General features: G+C 35.9%; 2 protein-coding genes across 2 annotated transcripts; one reads left to right on the top strand and one right to left on the bottom strand.

Moving 5' to 3' along the window:
- The first annotated feature begins 2,282 nt into the window (after window positions 1-2,282).
- Window positions 2,283-3,154, top strand: LOC103339692 (RmlC-like cupins superfamily protein). The gene has a single exon (XM_008243026.2). The coding sequence runs from the start codon at window positions 2,298-2,300 to the stop codon at window positions 3,006-3,008; it is 711 nt and encodes a 236-aa protein (XP_008241248.1). The 5' UTR covers window positions 2,283-2,297; the 3' UTR covers window positions 3,009-3,154.
- Window positions 3,155-3,208: 54 nt separating this feature from the next.
- Window positions 3,209-7,983, bottom strand: LOC103339693 (alpha/beta-Hydrolases superfamily protein). Its single transcript, XM_008243027.2, has 5 exons — window positions 7,674-7,983; window positions 6,158-6,420; window positions 5,869-6,080; window positions 5,291-5,555; window positions 3,209-3,762 (listed from the first exon to the last, which is right to left on the bottom strand). Exons 1-5 carry the CDS (start codon window positions 7,765-7,767, stop codon window positions 3,469-3,471), a joined length of 1,128 nt encoding a protein of 375 aa, XP_008241249.2. The 5' UTR covers window positions 7,768-7,983; the 3' UTR covers window positions 3,209-3,468.
- Window positions 7,984-17,439: the final 9,456 nt, after the last annotated feature.

Genomic DNA, 17,439 nt, shown 5'->3' with positions numbered 1-17,439 from the left:
TCATTGTCATACTCTGGTGCCTACTTACCCCATGTTGTCTTCATTATGCACAAAGTTCTCGGCTAATTATCGGTAAATCACATGTATAAGGTACCGTCTAAGTGTTTTTTTAATTTTAATATGAGAAAGGAGGATTCGAATTTATATCCCTTCAAATAAAATGGAGTGGAGAGAAGTCCGAGTGTTTTCGGGCTGGTAAGGTTTATATCAAAATTCGAACTTAAGACGTCGATTGGGATATATTGTTATCCTTTTGGTATTGCTTATATAATTGTTTAATGCTAATTAATTAGCTCTAAAAAATGACCAAATCCCATGAGAGAAGTCAAAATAGAGTTCCTACATGGACTTGCTGGCCCCTCATGTTTATTGTGTGAAGCATGGGCAGAGGGAGCTAAGGCCGAGGGGTCCTATGCCCCATCTCGCTTTTCTTAGCCTAATTATATATCTCTTATCCAAATTTCAAAGTTTCCTTTTTCTTTTTATGTTTTTCTTCTCTCTCTTTTTCACATTATTACTACCCCTTCTAAATCTCTTTTATTTCTTTTGACTCTAAATGTTGTAGTAATAAACTACAATTCAAATTTTCTTAGTACGTATATTTAACAAAATACATTTAATTTGAATCAATATCTTTGGTTATATTAATGATGAATAGATACGTAATGTGACATATAAAATAATAGAGTATAGTAATTAAATTTAGGAATTTTGTATCAAGTAAAATATTAATTTAAATGTCACATTGTAAAGAAAAAGATTTCAATATTTGAGATGCCCTCTCTGTACAAAGTTTTGACTCCACCACTAATGTAAAGTGAACAAAAACATGAGATGATGGTAACTAGCAAGTTCATGTAACGACTCTCTTTTAAGCAAGTCTCGTTAACATTTCTTAACCCGGAATGCTGGCTCCATAGACCAAGCTTTCCCAACACAATGTGCAGGGTCAGACAACCAAGTACCAAAATGTACGTATGGACAGGCTGTGCATATTCCAAAATGGAATGCAAGGCAAATCATATGAGATTTGCGACCCAATCCCCTTCCCACAAACCGTGAGAGAACAATTCAAAACAATATTTTTACCCAACGGCAGAAATACGTACCTTCACCCTTGACCGAAAAAAAAAAAACCATTTCGAGAATTAATCTTTTATAGGAGCTAAACTCGTTTCTCATTATTTGATCAAGCACAAATTTTTAGTTTCTTTTTGGGTAATTTGAAGTATTATTTCAAGAATGTGGGCTGGGCCAGACCCACTTTCTTCTGCATGGACTTCATATTTTTAATGAGGAAGAAGCCGGCCCAGTCAAAACCAAAGAAGGTAGAAATTACAAGGCACAATTGAGAATTGGAAAAGTACATGCTCTCTCTCACCCCTATACTTTGAAGGATTGTGCTAAATTCAGAGAGACGGGTCAAAGATCTACTTACTAACAACACCGATATTGTCTCCAACTTAATCATCTACAAAGCCCAGTAGGTAAAGATTTTATCACAAAAGCATCGGTGTTATTAGTAGTAAAATCATTTATTATATTTTGTATTTTATTTAGTCAAGTTTCCGATGTATGACTCATATTCTTTAATAGATTGGTTTACCAAAAAATTCTACAAATTTCAACTCCTTAAAATGAACTTTTTCTTTAAAAAAAAAGAAGAGAAGTTGTGTGACTTCTCTATCCCGGGATGTATACTTCCTTATTCCTATCGCACACATTACGTGATCAAGTGATGTGTGCTATAAGAGGAGCATGAGCATACATCGTGGGATCATGAAATATTCATCTGTTGGCATACCATTTGCCAAAACAATTATCACATCTTCAATGCGTGGATTTAATCATCCCTCAAATAGTTATCTTCCCTTCACTCCCAAGCAAAGAAAATTACCTATCATTCATGTCTTTATCAAATTATTCATTTTGCTTGGCCCCATGCAAATGAATTATGCAGAAATATTGGCGGACCAAAAGAAGGAATAAGTATACAAATGCAGGCGCCGCTCTCATGAAGAAGGAATAATCATCATAACCATGGTTGTCGTCCACATCGTTTTTGTTCATTATTTAAATGGAGCAATATAATTTTCATTACTAGTTGAAATTATTATTAATTATGAATGTATTGGATGCAAAAGAGATCCTTATGGTGGTCCAAATTAGATAAACTTCCATGAAACCCGCCTTTTATCCTGCAAATCTTTTTAATTAAATCTAATGTGATCATTTAGAGGAGCTTATAAGTTCAATTATATATTGAGTTCTATAAAACCCCACATAGACTCCTATATATGCTTGTAACCCAATTCAAGAGTGCGTTTGTACCAAGAAAAATGTCTCCTAGGCTCACCCTTTTGTTTGTTATTTTCTGCCTCCTATGTGCCATGACATTGGCTTCTGACCCTGACCCAGTTCAAGACTATTGCATACCAAACCCAAAATTAGGTGTCATAAAAACACCTCTTCACACCTTCCTTCCATGCAAGAACTCATCTGAGGCTACCACCGATGACTTCGTCTTCTCCGGGATGAAGGTGGCTGGAAACTTCACTGACACGGGCCTCGCAGCCATCTCAGTCAACCCAACAATCTTCCCCGGGATCAACACACTAGGGATGTCATTTGTAAGAGCTGACCTCAACGTTGGTGGAATCAATCCACCACATTTTCACCCAAGAGCCACAGAAATATCCCATATAGTGCAAGGGAGTGTTTACTCAGGGTTTGTTGATTCAACCAATAGGGTTTTTGCAAGGGTAATTGAACAAGGGGAAGTGATGGTGTTCCCTAGGGGTCTAGTGCACTTCCAAATGAATGTTGGTAAAAAGCCTGCAACAATTTTTGGAAGCTTCAATAGCCAAAACCCAGGAATGCAAAAGATCCCATCTGCCATTTTTGGGTCTGGGATTAATGATGAGCTCTTGGAGAAGGCCTTTGGATTGAGTTCAAAGCAGATTGGAACTATGAGAAGAAGATTTGATCCAAAAAGGGTGAGGTTCTAAGTTGGTTTGCCCAGAATTGCGGAGGAGCATTTTTATTTAATGCATCTTGTATTGATACAGTAGAAGAAATTGTGTTGGTCATTTAAACCCATGTATTATTTGTGTCTGAAGTGGTTTTAAACATGAATTGATGTGCTTCCCCATCCTGAACTGGGCTAGGTGCTGGTAAATTAAATTTTAACATGATAAACATGCAAGAATTTTCTTTAATCTCAGTTCCAATAACTCCGAATCCAAATACTACCAAAAAGTAATCCTGGTTTCGCTTTCTCAAACCCAACTTTTAAAAATTCAATCCCTAAGAAACAATTTCATTGTGATGCAACAATATATAAACAGCTGGCTAATACAAGATCTATCATACATACCAATATGATCAACTGAAATTTTCTCTCCATATTGGAGAAGAAATGCACAAAAAAGTTCATCTGAGGTAGCTCATTAAGCATGTGGAAGGTTACTACCCCTCAGTTAAAAGTGCCTTGACAATGTTATCACACATCCCATCAGCATGTGGGAACAAGTGCCCAGCACCTGGCAGCTCATGATAGTGAATCCAAGGAAGTCGTTGAGCAATGTAGCGTACCGGTTTAACAGGTACCAAACGATCATCAGCTCCATGCCACAAGTGGACGGAACCTTCATTGTTAGGGAATGGGTTTTCAAGATCCAGAGGGGTGAATTCCCATGTCCCAAATCCAACAATCATGTCACGGTGAATGGACTCGAATTCTCCTTGTTGTCTTACCTGTTCCTGAGGAAACCACATTCAAAAACAATGACATCACTTTCTTTTCTGAAAAAATAAAATTATTTCTGTAATAGCATATAGTGTTCACTTGTTTTATGTCAATTGTACCCTCGGTTTGAGGCTTCCCTAAGCACATTCAAGTTTCAAAGTCCACAAGCTACAGAGAGAGAGAGAGACAGAGCAGACAGAGAGCAGAGACGTAACAAAGCATGTCATTAAATATCAGCATCATTTTCTGAGTATCTAACATCCAAAGCCAACCGATGAAATTACTATACACTGCAAGCACATGGTTTGTAAAAGACATTAACAAGAGTTGTTACATCAGGGAAGGTGTGCCATGTGGGTCTATAAAGTTAATGTATCTATAACAAACCTTGCATATTTAATCAAGGATTGTACACTTAGTCAGGAGAAACTCCAAATTTTAGAGGTTGATACAGAGAAGTACAAAGATACAGATATAGAGCCCACAACCACGGTTATCTTAAAATGTAGTTCCCATGAAAGCTTCATCTATGATAAAGTGAAAACAAAACTGTTCATAAAATAGGGATCTAATTATTGGGAAGGGAAATGCAAAAGCTTCAAAGGTTTCTCATTGCTCTTCCATGAAGAAGAAAAAAATTTAAATCCAGAATTCACAAGATGCCAGATTAATGCCCTACTAGGCATATGTAATATGTTCCCACAGTTCCAATGGAAAGACTGAAGTCTAGGAAACGGAAATGCAAAGCTTCAAAGTTCTCACATTGCCATTCCATGACGGGAAATAATATTTAAATCCACAATTCACTAGGTGCCAGATTAGTGTCCTACTAGTCATATGTTCCTACAGTTCCAATGAAATGCTAAGACCAACCACCTCTTAACACTAACCAGAAGGCTTGCAAAGACGTCTCTTGATGCAGTGTAGGCTTCACAGTAGATATTCAAAGTAGATTCATTTGTGAGACAATGAAAACTTTTCTCTTTTTATAAGCAGCACTCAATTAGTTTCACCAGTATGAGTAACCAAGTAATACCTCTGCCCACATGCGAAGGGTCTCAAATTCAATCTATGGGAGGGGAATTATCAACTAGACACATGCTAGAAAACAGGGCAAGGATGCAGTTGGCAAGGCTCATTATTTACTTCACAAGAGATTGAAGGGATTAACTATAATCCATAGCTTAAAAGACCTTACTTGATTCAGCATAAAATCAAAATGGAAAAGAACATAAGGAAACGTTAATCTTCAAATAGCAAAAAGGCAAAATGACGAGTATAATTTCAAGCATCAGAACTAGACTAATTTTTTGTTGAAAAATCAGCCTAATTTTCTAGAATGTTTACACACAAATTTCAAAACACTGGCAAGGATCTCGGCCTATAAAAAAATAACTTAATAAACCAAATTAATTTTGAAATTTGGTAACTTATTCAGTAAATGTAGAATATTAAATTTGGCTAATGTCATTATGAAATGGTTTAACTTAAAATTTTAAATAATCTAATTTTATGAAATTTTCCAAAACATGGGGTGCATACCACATATGTTCCTCTTTTCTCAAGCTTAGCCATGAGTTCTTTGTCTTGGTCAGAAAGAATATCTCTACTGTGAGCCACAACACTTGAAGCAGGAAACCATTTTTGAGTGTTCCAGAAGTAGGTAAGCCAGGGGGTGTAGTGAGACACACGAAGTGCCCATTGGTCTTGCTGAAGCTGTTGGGAATAAGCTTCAGTAGATAGATTTGCAGGAAAACCAGCCCACCAGTAGTTAACCACTGGAGCTAATATTGCTGCTCCCGCAAGCCTGTTATCATTCACACCTAGCATAAGAATAAAAGACATACAATACCTCAATCACCCACCACCACCCCACTCTACTGTCCCCCGGTCCTCCCTCTCTTCCCTCTCTCCCTCTCTCTAACGAGAAAGTCTCAGGTACAACAAACCAATATAACAAATGATACAGGTCCATTCAGTAAATGATATGGGTCCCACAAACAATGATTATGTGTCATTGTATGAAGATCTGTTGTCTTGTGTTGTACTACTTTCTCGTTTCTAACACAGACACATACATGCAGAACCTGTTCACTTACATTGCTTGAAAAAAATCATACCTGTGAGGGATGTACTTGAGGCAGCTCCAAAGCACCTGTCCACCCATGGAGAAACCAATTACATAAAATCTGTGTCCTAAACCCAATTGATCAGCCAGCTCCTCTATATCTGAAGCCATACTCTTCACTGTGCGCTTTGGATTAGGATCACTTTCTCCATAACCAGGTCTGTCAAAAGACACAATGTAGATCCCCAAATCTTCAACAGTTTCCTGGGGGAATTCACCATAGGTTAAAATGTGATTAAAGGGAAAATAGATAGATACAAAACAAACCATGAGATAGATACCGGAGACAGGGTTTCAGCAACGACAGCATCATGCCTGCAAGAATCAAAACCATGGACAAAAACTATTTTATGCTTTGCATTCTCTTTTGGGACCCCATGCTCTTTGTAGGCTAAACGCCTTCCATCACTAAGTTTAATAAATGGTGCTGTAACAGGCGGCCCATCAGGAGAGCCAATTATCTTTGATGGAGGAGGTTGGATTGCCTGATATGTCCATGCCGAAAATCCAATAAACAATGCAACTAGTGCTTTCGTAAACATCCCTGAAATTTTTGAGTTCTAACTGAATCACAATACAGAGGTTGGAGAAAAAGCTCCAACAAATTTCTACTAAATTTTTTAGCAACAAGAAAGATTGGACTAATTTATTTGAGTGTCTGATATCAAACACATACAGATTCTGCATCAGATGCATTTAGAACAAATTCTTATTGACAGTTTACAAGAAATTAGGGATCAAACTGACAGTTGTAAGATTTCTTAAGTATTCATTTTGCATTCACAGACAAGGCCTTATGGCAATAATATAAAGAATCCTAGTCCCTGATCATTGACATAATGTTAAAATCAAGCAGCATGAGTTTGTACTTTGATATGTCCATTAAAAATATAGGTCAACAAATTTGATAGTAGGGTATCGAAGTGAAACATTCGATACAGAATCCAAAAAAGCAAACATGAACTTGGCTTAGTGCCTTCAGAGGCTTGTTGGCTTTCTGCTTAAATGCATGAACGCAGTTAGTTGTATACTTACTGCTATCCAGATGAAATACAAATGTCTTATATCTAATTGTTATTTCAACCTCACTGTGGGATAAGATTTTCCCTCGACGAATTACCGCAAGGAGAACCAAACCTTTATTTTAGTTTTTGTTATTTTTTGTTTTGACAATGATGAAATCTCAAAGATCACACTGCTAATACAATCACAAATTTGAAGCATATAAGATACCATTTGTTAAATGTTTATTATCCAAGTCAAAATTACTCATTTTCCCTTAATTACTTCTTTTGATACATTAAATAGGATCAAACCACGATCTATCCTAGTCCTAACCCAACATATCACAGCTTAACTTGAAGACATTTATTTAACTTTTAACAGTATCAGTAAATGATGCAACAATTAGTCAATTCTAGTTTTTTCTTATTGAAAAAAAACAGAACCCTCTGATTAGCATTGTAAATATAATTACAAAAGTGAAGAAAAGAAAAAGCTGGTCTCTTATTCTTATCGTTATTTTGGAATAAATGAAAACTCAGCCAACTTAATCACAGATAAGGCTTGCTAAGTAAAACTTTTAAATCTAATTATACCCCATATAATGAAAAACTCCTCAAACAAACACAGTTCTTATGTTCTGGTCCTGCATTTTTCTCATAGAGCAAACAGAATTTGGCGCTGACTTACAACAAAACGAGGTACAATGAACAATCGTAATCATTGAAACCATTAAATCAAATTACCAAAACAAATAAAGATAAACAGGAAAAAGAAGAAGCAAGAAAAACCCACCTGGAGGAAGCTGGAACGAACTATTTTGCTTGGCTCTTCTGGTGTGAGCTCTGGCCGACGCCGCTGATATCTTCCTGTTCACTCCTCCCGCCATTTCCACCAACCCACAAGATCAATCAGAGATTCAGTCAGGCTTAGCGAAAGAAAGAGAAAGCCTTTCTGGGTTTCAGAGAGAGAGACTGGGAGAGAGATCAGATCGAAGAGTTCTGTGATGGACAAAGAACGGTGACTAGGCTGTCTTCAGAGAGTGCAACTCTGTCGGTGTTGCCAAATGTTAATTTGCAAAACAGTAAAAGTCAATTAGTGCACAAATCATATAATTCGAAACTAAACCATATATAATTCTCATCACAAAGAAACTTACATAATCAACTATTGGAGAAAAGTTTATTGTGTAATTTTACCATTTAAAAATCTATCTATATTCATTGAACACTTTTGTTTAGCAAATGATACCAATTTAGTTTAATTAGTATGACGTCATCGACCAATTTAAATACTAAAAAAAATTAAATATTAAAAGGAAAAAATATCAAAATTTTCAGATTTTTTTTTTTTATAAATACCTAATCATGTTCTTCACTTTTCACACCAAAATCCATACAAATTCCTCTCCTTGTATCCCATATAAATAGTAATTACCTTCGAGTTGCCATGACAATGAGTGGGAATGCATTAAAAAAAATTACTATGGCAATCACTATTCACGTAAATAGTACTTGCACTTTCCATTTGCCATGGCACAACGGATGAAAGTGCCAAGTTCAACTCCTTATTGTTGTCGCAGGACAGCCTTTGTCATTTTGAAACTTGGAAATAACTAAGTACATTGGTGAAAGACTCGTATATATAATAAAAAGTAAATTTAGGTTTTAGCCATAAAAAAACTTTCACTTTTGAAAAAAGCCAAAACTTTTTCAAAAAAGACAGAAAAACAAGTAATTTGAATGCGGACTACATATATGGACATGTTTTTAACGTGTACGAACCAATTTTAAGCATATATAGATAGGGTATGTTGTGAGTCTTTTTCATGATTTTGAGCTAAGAATCGTTCACTATTTTCCATAAGGGTCTTAATGGCCTAGGTGGGCTAGAATTTTCTACCTATGATTTACTTCTTTCTCCTTTTGGTCGTTGTTTATGAGCGAGATAAAGTGTGTGGAAATGTTGGGGTTCCTAAAGATAACTTTTTCTTGCTTAATATATAAACTCTCACCCTTCATTAAGCTATTTTGAATGGGTGGTCTCTCTTTTTCATTAACTGATTACAATTTGCACATAACTCTAGAAAAAGTTAGGGATTCATTTGATAATCATTTTAATTTTTTTTTTTTTTTCATGCTAGAGTATACAAAAATAATAATAATTTTTAATTAAAAAAAAAAGAATAGAAGTGAGAGTGGAGATGAGATTGAGAGAGAAGATGAGAGAGGAGGATGGGACCCTAAACACCACACACCACCCCCCCCCCCCCTCTCTCTTTTACTAAGAGATAAATTGTAATTTAAATTAATGGTCCCTTTAAAAATAATTAGACATGACTAATTTTAAAAATTTTAGTTCTAACATGTGTTTTGAACACTTACATATATCTGATATACTTGTGTTTTCTATCTCGGCCCCTCTAATCTTACAATTCTAGTTCTGAAACGGAGAAGTAACAAAAGTGAAAAACAAAACCAAAAAATAAAATATATTTGAAATTGTTTTCATTTTTGTTACTCTTCCCTCTCATTCTCTCTCTCACTCTCATTATCACTCTCATTTTTATATACTCTACCACAAAAAATGAAAACTAAAAACTAAATTTGAAATGAATATCAAACGGGTGTTAGTGTTTTATCCTCTCATTTTATACGCTTGCATCTTTGTTTATCTGTTGTCTTATATTTAGCTGAGGTTATGCAAAAGAATATTCGAAATAAAATATGTGTGGCTTTCCTAAATTTGTGTGGCTTACCTGACTTTTATCTGTTGCCTGAAGCCTTCCTAGATGTCAAATACTTGAGAGTGGCCATTAGGATTGATCCAAACGTTCTGGTTGGGCTCGACTTCTATTATTTGGAAAATGGATTATTTTAACATATGAGGTTGTGGGCTTTAAATGTTGGTTTGTGGTTCTGGGCTTCAAGATCTAGGATCTACGGTCATGATCTGTTTGCTTGCACTCAAAGCAATTCAGGACGGTCCAGAACAAAGACAAACTTCTTCTTTTTTTCTTCTCTTATACAAGCGATATTGGACAATAGGGGAATTGAACCTAGCATCTCATGGTCATCCTTTTCTTTGTTTAGTACTTTTCCCAAAGGGTTTATAAGGAGTTGGGTTATCCCCCTATTGGCCAATTGGTTTTGGGGTGGAACCTCAACTTCCTTAATTGTATCAGATGGTGAAAGCCTTAGAGCCACAGTTCCACGTCACCCAATATATTGTCCACATGTTAGGCTTGAAATGTCGTCACACGTGGGGGTGTGTGTGAGAATGTCAAGGTGAAAATATCCCACATTAGAAAGTTGAGAAACCTAACAAGGGCTTATAATGAATTGAGTTATTCTCCCCATTGCCAATTAGTTTTGAAGTGTATTCTCAACTTCCTCATTTTCTATTTCACACCCCCCAAGATTTGGTTCATTTTGAAGAAAAATATTGTCATTTAAAACATCTCAATTAATGTTAGCGCTTATTACATACAAGATTTTCTCTCAATCTCACTTAATTACAGATCCCTTTTTCTATTAAGCCCATTCATGATGAGCCACAAACAATAACCCAAAAATTAGAAGAACCATAACCAAAAAGTTATGATGCTTGAATATCAATGAATCCATATGAAATTCACAAGGTTTCCTTTTGGGTTATTTTTTTTCTTGATCAATGAAATTGTTACCATCGAAGCGACCGCTGAGGCATACGTTGATCATCGATTACTGCACATCAACTAGCGACACCACCTACACCAACAGAGTCGGGAGGCTCGAGCTTCTACTATAGTTGACGACACCAAGAATGAAGTGCCACACTCTGACGTACAAAACCACGTCAGTCTTGTAACTACCTAACACCTGTTGAGGCCCCAAAAAATTCAAGGTTGGGGCCAAATATATTTATAGCCCAGTACAACACCTAACTTGGGAAGAAACCTAACTTGAGAAGAAACCCAACTTGGGTATGCAAAAGTTCGTCATATGCGCTTGCACACATGCCACGCCACGTTACAAGCTTAAGTGGGCCCAAGCCACGCCAATGTCTGGGGCTTGCTGAGCGGGTTGTAATATGGATGGTTACGAGTTTTCATGAAGCCCATTGATGAGCAGAGAAATTGAAGTTTTGGGATGCTTGGGAACTCCAAAACTCAAGCTCATTTCTTCAGCCCAAATATATGACCAAGCATAAAGAAGAGAAAATAGTTCATTACCTTAGAAAAGATAGCTCATCACTTTGGGAAGTTGACCCATCCCTTTAGTGAACTAGCTCATTACCTTAAAGAATGGCCCAAGTGACTAACAAAATATCTGAAGGTCTCCAGTACATGGCTGAAGACAAAACCATGACAAAAGCCAAAGCCACTCACATCTGCAGGCTGCTGGGAATCTCTAGCACATGGCCAAAGAGAAATCCAACGCAAGCCATTAGAAAAACCAAGGGATACTTGAGCAAAACACCCTTCAAACCAGTGTACATACTCATTACTTCCCCTTCCCCTCCCCTAAAATCAGATCTAGCCATAGAAGAGGGGAGAAAAAAAGGAAGAAAGATGACTGAAAATTGGAGTTCTTCACTGAGGCAGCTGCGGGAAAACATTGAGCTCCCAAACAAATCCCTGATTTTGTGCAAATGGGCAGAGAGAATTTCACCAAATAGGATAAGTCTGTAATACCCCGAAAAATTCAAAGTGGATTGTCATATTTTAGTGAAAAATAATATTGTGATGGAGAATGATTATGGGTATTTTATTAAGTGATTTTGGATTGAGATCATTAAATTAAGTGTGTTTAATTTGAAGTTGGACAAACATGACCAAAATACCCTTATGTGTGGATAATTACCAAAATATCCTCGTAGGCAAAAAAAAAAGCCAACGTGTAAGCCAAGCTTTTGTTATTTTCTTCATTCTTCCCCTCTTCCCTCTTTCTCTTCGAAAAAAATTTGATTTTGGGCATGAGTTGTTCATCTATTTTTGTGTTTTTGGGGGGGGAGGGGGGGTGTGAGTCACCTAGTCTAAGTGGTGAGTCACTAGTCTAAGGGATTTTTTTTTCTTGATGAAGCTCAGAACTAGGGGAGGTGAGTTGCTGCAGGAGGGAGAAGATAATGGGGGAGAGAGAGAGAGAGAGAGAGAGAGAGAGAGAGAAGAAGAAGAAGAAAACTAAGAACAAGGAGAAAAAGAATAGAAGGAAGAGAAGAAAGATTCTATAAGGTAAGTCAATTTCGAGTTTGTGATTTTTAACTTGGTGTTTATGTGTTTCTAGTTCCTTTAAGAGTATGTTGAGTCATTTGAAAGATGAGAAAATTGAATTGGAAGAGGTAGAATATCTATTTTCGGGTTGGGTCCATAGAGTACATTTTAAAGTGTGGATGTTGTTGATTTTGGTTCCATTTTGAGTTTTTGTTGAGTTCGATTGATAGGAATGAAGTTTAGAAGTGTTTTAGAAGTCTTAGGAACAACTTGGAGATATTATAATGGTTGGAAACGAATTAGAACCAATTCTGGAAATTTGCATTTTGGAAAAATTGCAGTTCGTGAGCCTCACTTTGAGTGTTTAAGAAATCCATTTGTTGGGTTTTAAACTAGACTTGGCAAGGAACAAAACACAATTGATTTCGTCGAATTTGGTTGAGTTTTGATGGGTCAAACACAGGTGAAAAATTTGGAAAAAAATCTGGTTTTTGCAGAAAAATCAGCAATGAGTCCAACTTTGGAGCTAGTTTTCTCCTTCATTTTAGCTCCGTTTTTAGTATGGTTTATTAGGTTAGAAACTAGAGGTATTAAGCTTCAAAAACACTTTAAGTTTGCCCATTTTCGTTGACGTTTGGTTGGTCAAAATGACTCACAAAATTTGAGTTTTTAAACTGAAAAATAGGGGAAGTTGCAGGATTTTTGGGGAAGATGATGAACAATAACCGGAAACAAGCCACTCGCGGCTCCCGCTAGTGGCGGCGCGTGGTGGTTGTTCCGGCAGCCTCCGACGCATATTTTTAGTTAATTTGACTCGATTTCTCGATATGAGTCCGATGGTATATGTTTTGAGTCAATCCGAGATGGTGTAAAGTATGGATTATTGTGGAGCCCACCCAAATAGTAACTTTTGGATAACGGATGTAATGGCCTTATTTTGGTGTTGACAAGGCATAGGACTGAGTTTTAGACTATTTTGGACGCGATTTGGCCGCTTTGGACCCTGGGTTGGTCCTAGGGGCATTTTCATCATTTTCACCCAAAATCTTAGAAATGCTAAGGGTTGATGTTGACTTAGGTAAATTAAAGTGAAGACTACTCAATAATAATTTGAATTTGAATTTGTTTAGAATTTGGATCAAAAATCTAGATTCGACAACTCCGAGAATCTCCAAATAGTAAATTTGGTCCTTTAAATAGCTGGACATGAGATAGGGTTTCCTGATTTCTCGATGATTGAGCTATATCACTTTTAATCTTGGTGCTTATATATAGTACTATAAATATGAATATTATTGTTGCTTTGCTCGGTAGATATTATTTGATGTTATATGAATATTATTATTGCTCTTTCTCCGTGAATATTATTTGATGTTTGGTGAATATTCATGTGATTAAGTTTGATATATATATATATATATATATTATTGTTATTATTTGTATTATTATTCTTCAGAGATAAATGAGATTTGCACTGCATTACATATGCATCATAAAGACAGTGGTGTTTGGGGTGTGTGCGTCGTTTGACGTATATCTAAGGGGTGAGAGAATGCCTTAGATATATCTGAGTAAGAAAAAAAAAGTAAAATATATTCAAGTGACGGGAGCAGTGCTTGAATATAATAAGGTGATGGGAGCAGGGCCTCTAATGAAAAGTGAAAGTTGAGAAATTCGTAAACAAAAGAAAACTGGATTAAGGAACGGACGGGTGCTAGTTCATATTTTAGGGTATTTAGAGCCACAGTGGTAAAACGCATGGTATGGGACATGCATGCTTGTTACCCTAAAGTATGAATTAGTGGATTAGAATGAGTGAGTTCATGGCATCACTGCATATGCAAATTTATTTATCTAGTATGATTGCATAATTTCTATATCTTTTGTTTTTTGATGCATGACACTTTGATTAACTGTGATAATTGACCTTGAGGGGTTTAACGGTACTTTACTGGGCATTAGAATACTCATACCCTAATAGATTGTGCAGGATTCAAGGCGAAATTTGAGGGAGCGGGTTTCAACTAAGCTACTAGGCTTTTGTTATTGATTTGTGTAATTAACATTTGTATGTAGTCAACATGTTGATAAAGGTTTTAGTGTGTAATTAACTACGAGCTACTGCGACTCTGATTCTATGTTGTTAAGTAAAATAGTATTTATTTGTGGCTCTTTTTCTCATCATATCATGGTTGTATAAAATTACCCAAAACACCAAATACTTCACTACTAGCCACAACCACATCCAAAAAGCAAGATTCCCCTCTCATCTTCAAAACTTAGCAAATTCGTGCTATGTTCATCATTCTTCCCTCATTCTTCTCTCCTGGTAGACTGTTCCATCACTTGACAGCACCTTTGTCGAGCTGCCGGAAAATCACTTAAGTCGTCCATTGCCCTCATCTCTCTCCCCCTCTCTTTCCCTCATTCTCAGCCAAACCTTCATGCAAGCTCTTCCTCTCTTACCTTAACACCCCTTTTTTCCCCCAAGAATGCATAGCTTTCTCTTCAGTGCTAAACTCATGACAATTTTGCTTCCATACCACAAGCCTCTCATGCCAAACTAAAAAATTTATCTGTAAGCTGGTGTTATTTTTGTTGGTAAAGATAACCAAGGTGTTTCCTAAGGCTTCACTATTCTTTTAAAGTATTCTTGAGGCTTGATCTTTGAACTCAGACACAAGGGATAATTTCATCAATTCGCTCATTACGGTGGCTCAGCCCATTTGTAGCTGCCGGAAGAAAAAAGCCCCTACAATACCAAAAAACAATTTTCCTTTCCGTTCATCGTCTATGTTCTCTACACTAAAACTTCCTTAAGAAAACATCTAAAATATTGTATTGATGTTTAATTAATATTTAATAGAAATTCATGGACCTAGAGTATCTATAATAAGCTCCCTAAATCACATCCTTAGATAAATTTTATGGAGGAATTGGAAAAATACAACTCCAATCATACTCTCAATCCACCTCTTAAAATAAGGAGACCTCTAGGAACTCCTAAATTTGAAGAGGGAGAAACGACTTCTATTGGCTCCTTATAATTTAATGTTGCTTTATTTTATGTATATTTTAAGCCTTTAATTAATTATGACAATTTATATATATTTTTTATGGAGATGGACCATTTTATCTTCAATTAAAGAAATATATATAGCATTTAGGGTGTATGATTGGAGTTAAAATTTTATAGAGATCTCATATGATAGTTTTTCTGTATTTTAGTTAAATTTAAACTAAATAACATGGAGTATGATTGTAGATGTTAACTTTATATTAGGTGAAGGACACATGTCAAAAGATGAGGGAGGAAACAGAGTGGGCACAGGTATTTTGGGCAAGGGAAAATTGAAGTCCCTCACTACAGCTTCTGCGGTTTGCTTTCTGAACTTTCGTACTAACAGAAAGTCTCCGGGTTTAACCGTAAGCGGTATGATTGTCCCCTTACAATCATGACCGGGTAGACTTTTCTTCTTTTAAGTACTGATCAATCAGAAATGCTCGTCCTGTTGAATAGTTTTTTTGCTTTTTGGGTACGAATCCAACTGGTTGGGTTAATAGTCACAAACGATCAACACGTGAAGATCATGAAACCTTTTCTTTTTTTTGGTTACACAAGATCATGAAACCTTTTTTATTAATAGAAAAGAGTACATTCAAGCTTAGAAGCTTTCCATACGCTACATTTGACGATGTTTCAAACTTTTTCGTATGAAATTCGAACTTAGAAACTTTTCAAATATTGGAAAAAGAAATACGCTAGATTAGGAACTAGTCGATACTAGAATAGGGTTTTATTTTTCAAGAAACCTCAAATAATTTTTTTAGCTCCCCAGTGTGTTAGAAATCTAAAGGCTCTCTCTATTTTCTTTATCTTACTGATAAGATCTAAAGAAAACCAGTAGGTGGATAAGAACAAATCACTTTGCCATTTACTCTTTGGTAAAATCTAGCAATAATTGACTGGAAATATGACGCAGACAGATTGCACGTACAGATTGCACAGATTGCAGTTCCATAACAGGTGAGGTTCATGAGAATATATAATAAAAATAATATATACAAAAAGGTACCTCAACTCAACTGTATCAAACTTACATCATATATATAATATATATAAATAAATAAATAAATAAAAAAGAGGAAACGATAGAGGAAGGAAGCATCGATCCTGAGGGAAAAAAGAGAAAATTAACAATTTTATAAATAAAAAAGAGGAAAAAAAAAAAAAAAAAAGAGCAAAGAAAGCAAAAGAATGGAAACATTCAAATATGGGGTGGTGCATGCAGTATAGTATAGAACACTTTCACATGACATGAGGTCCAGCTTGGAATATACAGAAGAGAAAAAAAGTAGTTTGGCTTCTTGTTATGGAAAATTCACCTTCTTTCTCATTGCCGTTCCTGGAACTTGTCTGAAAATCACTTTTATTTTAATCCGAGTTATATATATTGAGATGACCTCTCACAGCAAAAGCAGTATAGCAGCAGGCCAGGCACTCATAGAGGTGGAGTTCCTTTATGCCCTCAGCCTGTCTTCAAAGATAGAGAATCTCTCTGAAAATGTTGAAATTCCCTCTGTTTCCGTATTTATATATGCACACATTCAACATTTTCTTCTGATTACCCAAACTGCAAAAGATGAATTTCCTTTATAAGCTTGTGAATGTTCAGCAAGAACCATAGACATTTTGCTGTTTTTGCTGTGTATTGCTTTATATATATATACACATATATAATAGCATGAATTGACAGCCACGGAAACGTAAGGACCCCACCATGGCATGCAGGATTGTATATAATAATGGTTTTCTGGCCTGACCATGGAAAAACATCCCCTCGTTTTGAATAAAAATGTTCAATAATTAAGTGCACAGCCAATCAAATCAAGAACCAATTCCAAGGGACCCAATTAATATGAGAGGCACAGATATATAACATAAGTATATTATGCATATTATCCTAAATAAGCAAAAATTATTGCATACACCACACAGTTAATCATAGAAAGCGTGTTAATTAGTATAAATCTCAAAGTCGTCATAAGAGCACATAATTCAACTTATTACGTTTGATTTTGATATGGCAAATCATTACAAGAAAAATCGGCTAATGTAATGAAGTTAAAAGTGAAGTTTGTAAATTCGTTACATGTGATTGAAATATATGAAGAATATATTTAGTCGTCACTTATAAAATGACCAAGAAAACAACAGTTTGTGAAAAAGATCAAAGTCGTCACAAACATGAGCGCCGTTCTAGGTGGGAAAGACTAACAAGTATTTGTGATGCCAATAGAGTCACATATAAAATTCTAATGCGGCAGAAAAATTAAATGTTGGAATCTCTAGTGAAAAAAGAGAATACA

The sequence above is a fragment of the Prunus mume genome, linkage group LG8 (assembly GCF_029339155.1).
Source record: "Prunus mume cultivar Tortuosa linkage group LG8, ASM2933915v1, whole genome shotgun sequence".
Classification (NCBI taxonomy): Eukaryota; Viridiplantae; Streptophyta; class Magnoliopsida; order Rosales; family Rosaceae; genus Prunus; species Prunus mume.
Note: the sequence above shows the minus strand (reverse complement) of the source record. Positions and strands in the feature narration are given on the sequence as shown.

Bases quoted from the DNA above. Each gene is read 5' to 3' on its own strand.
- LOC103339692 (XM_008243026.2), top strand. From the start codon at position 2,298: ATGCTTGTAACCCAATTCAAGAGTGCGTTTGTACCAAGAAAAATGTCT.
- LOC103339693 (XM_008243027.2), bottom strand. From the start codon at position 7,767: ATGGCGGGAGGAGTGAACAGGAAGATATCAGCGGCGTCGGCCAGAGCT. The intron at 6,081-6,157 runs GTATCTATCTCA...GAATTCCCCCAG, and splicing joins TTGCTGAAACCCTGTCTCCG to GAAACTGTTGAAGATTTGGG. The intron at 3,763-5,290 runs GTATGCACCCCA...TGGTTTCCTCAG, and splicing joins AGAAAAGAGGAACATATGTG to GAACAGGTAAGACAACAAGG.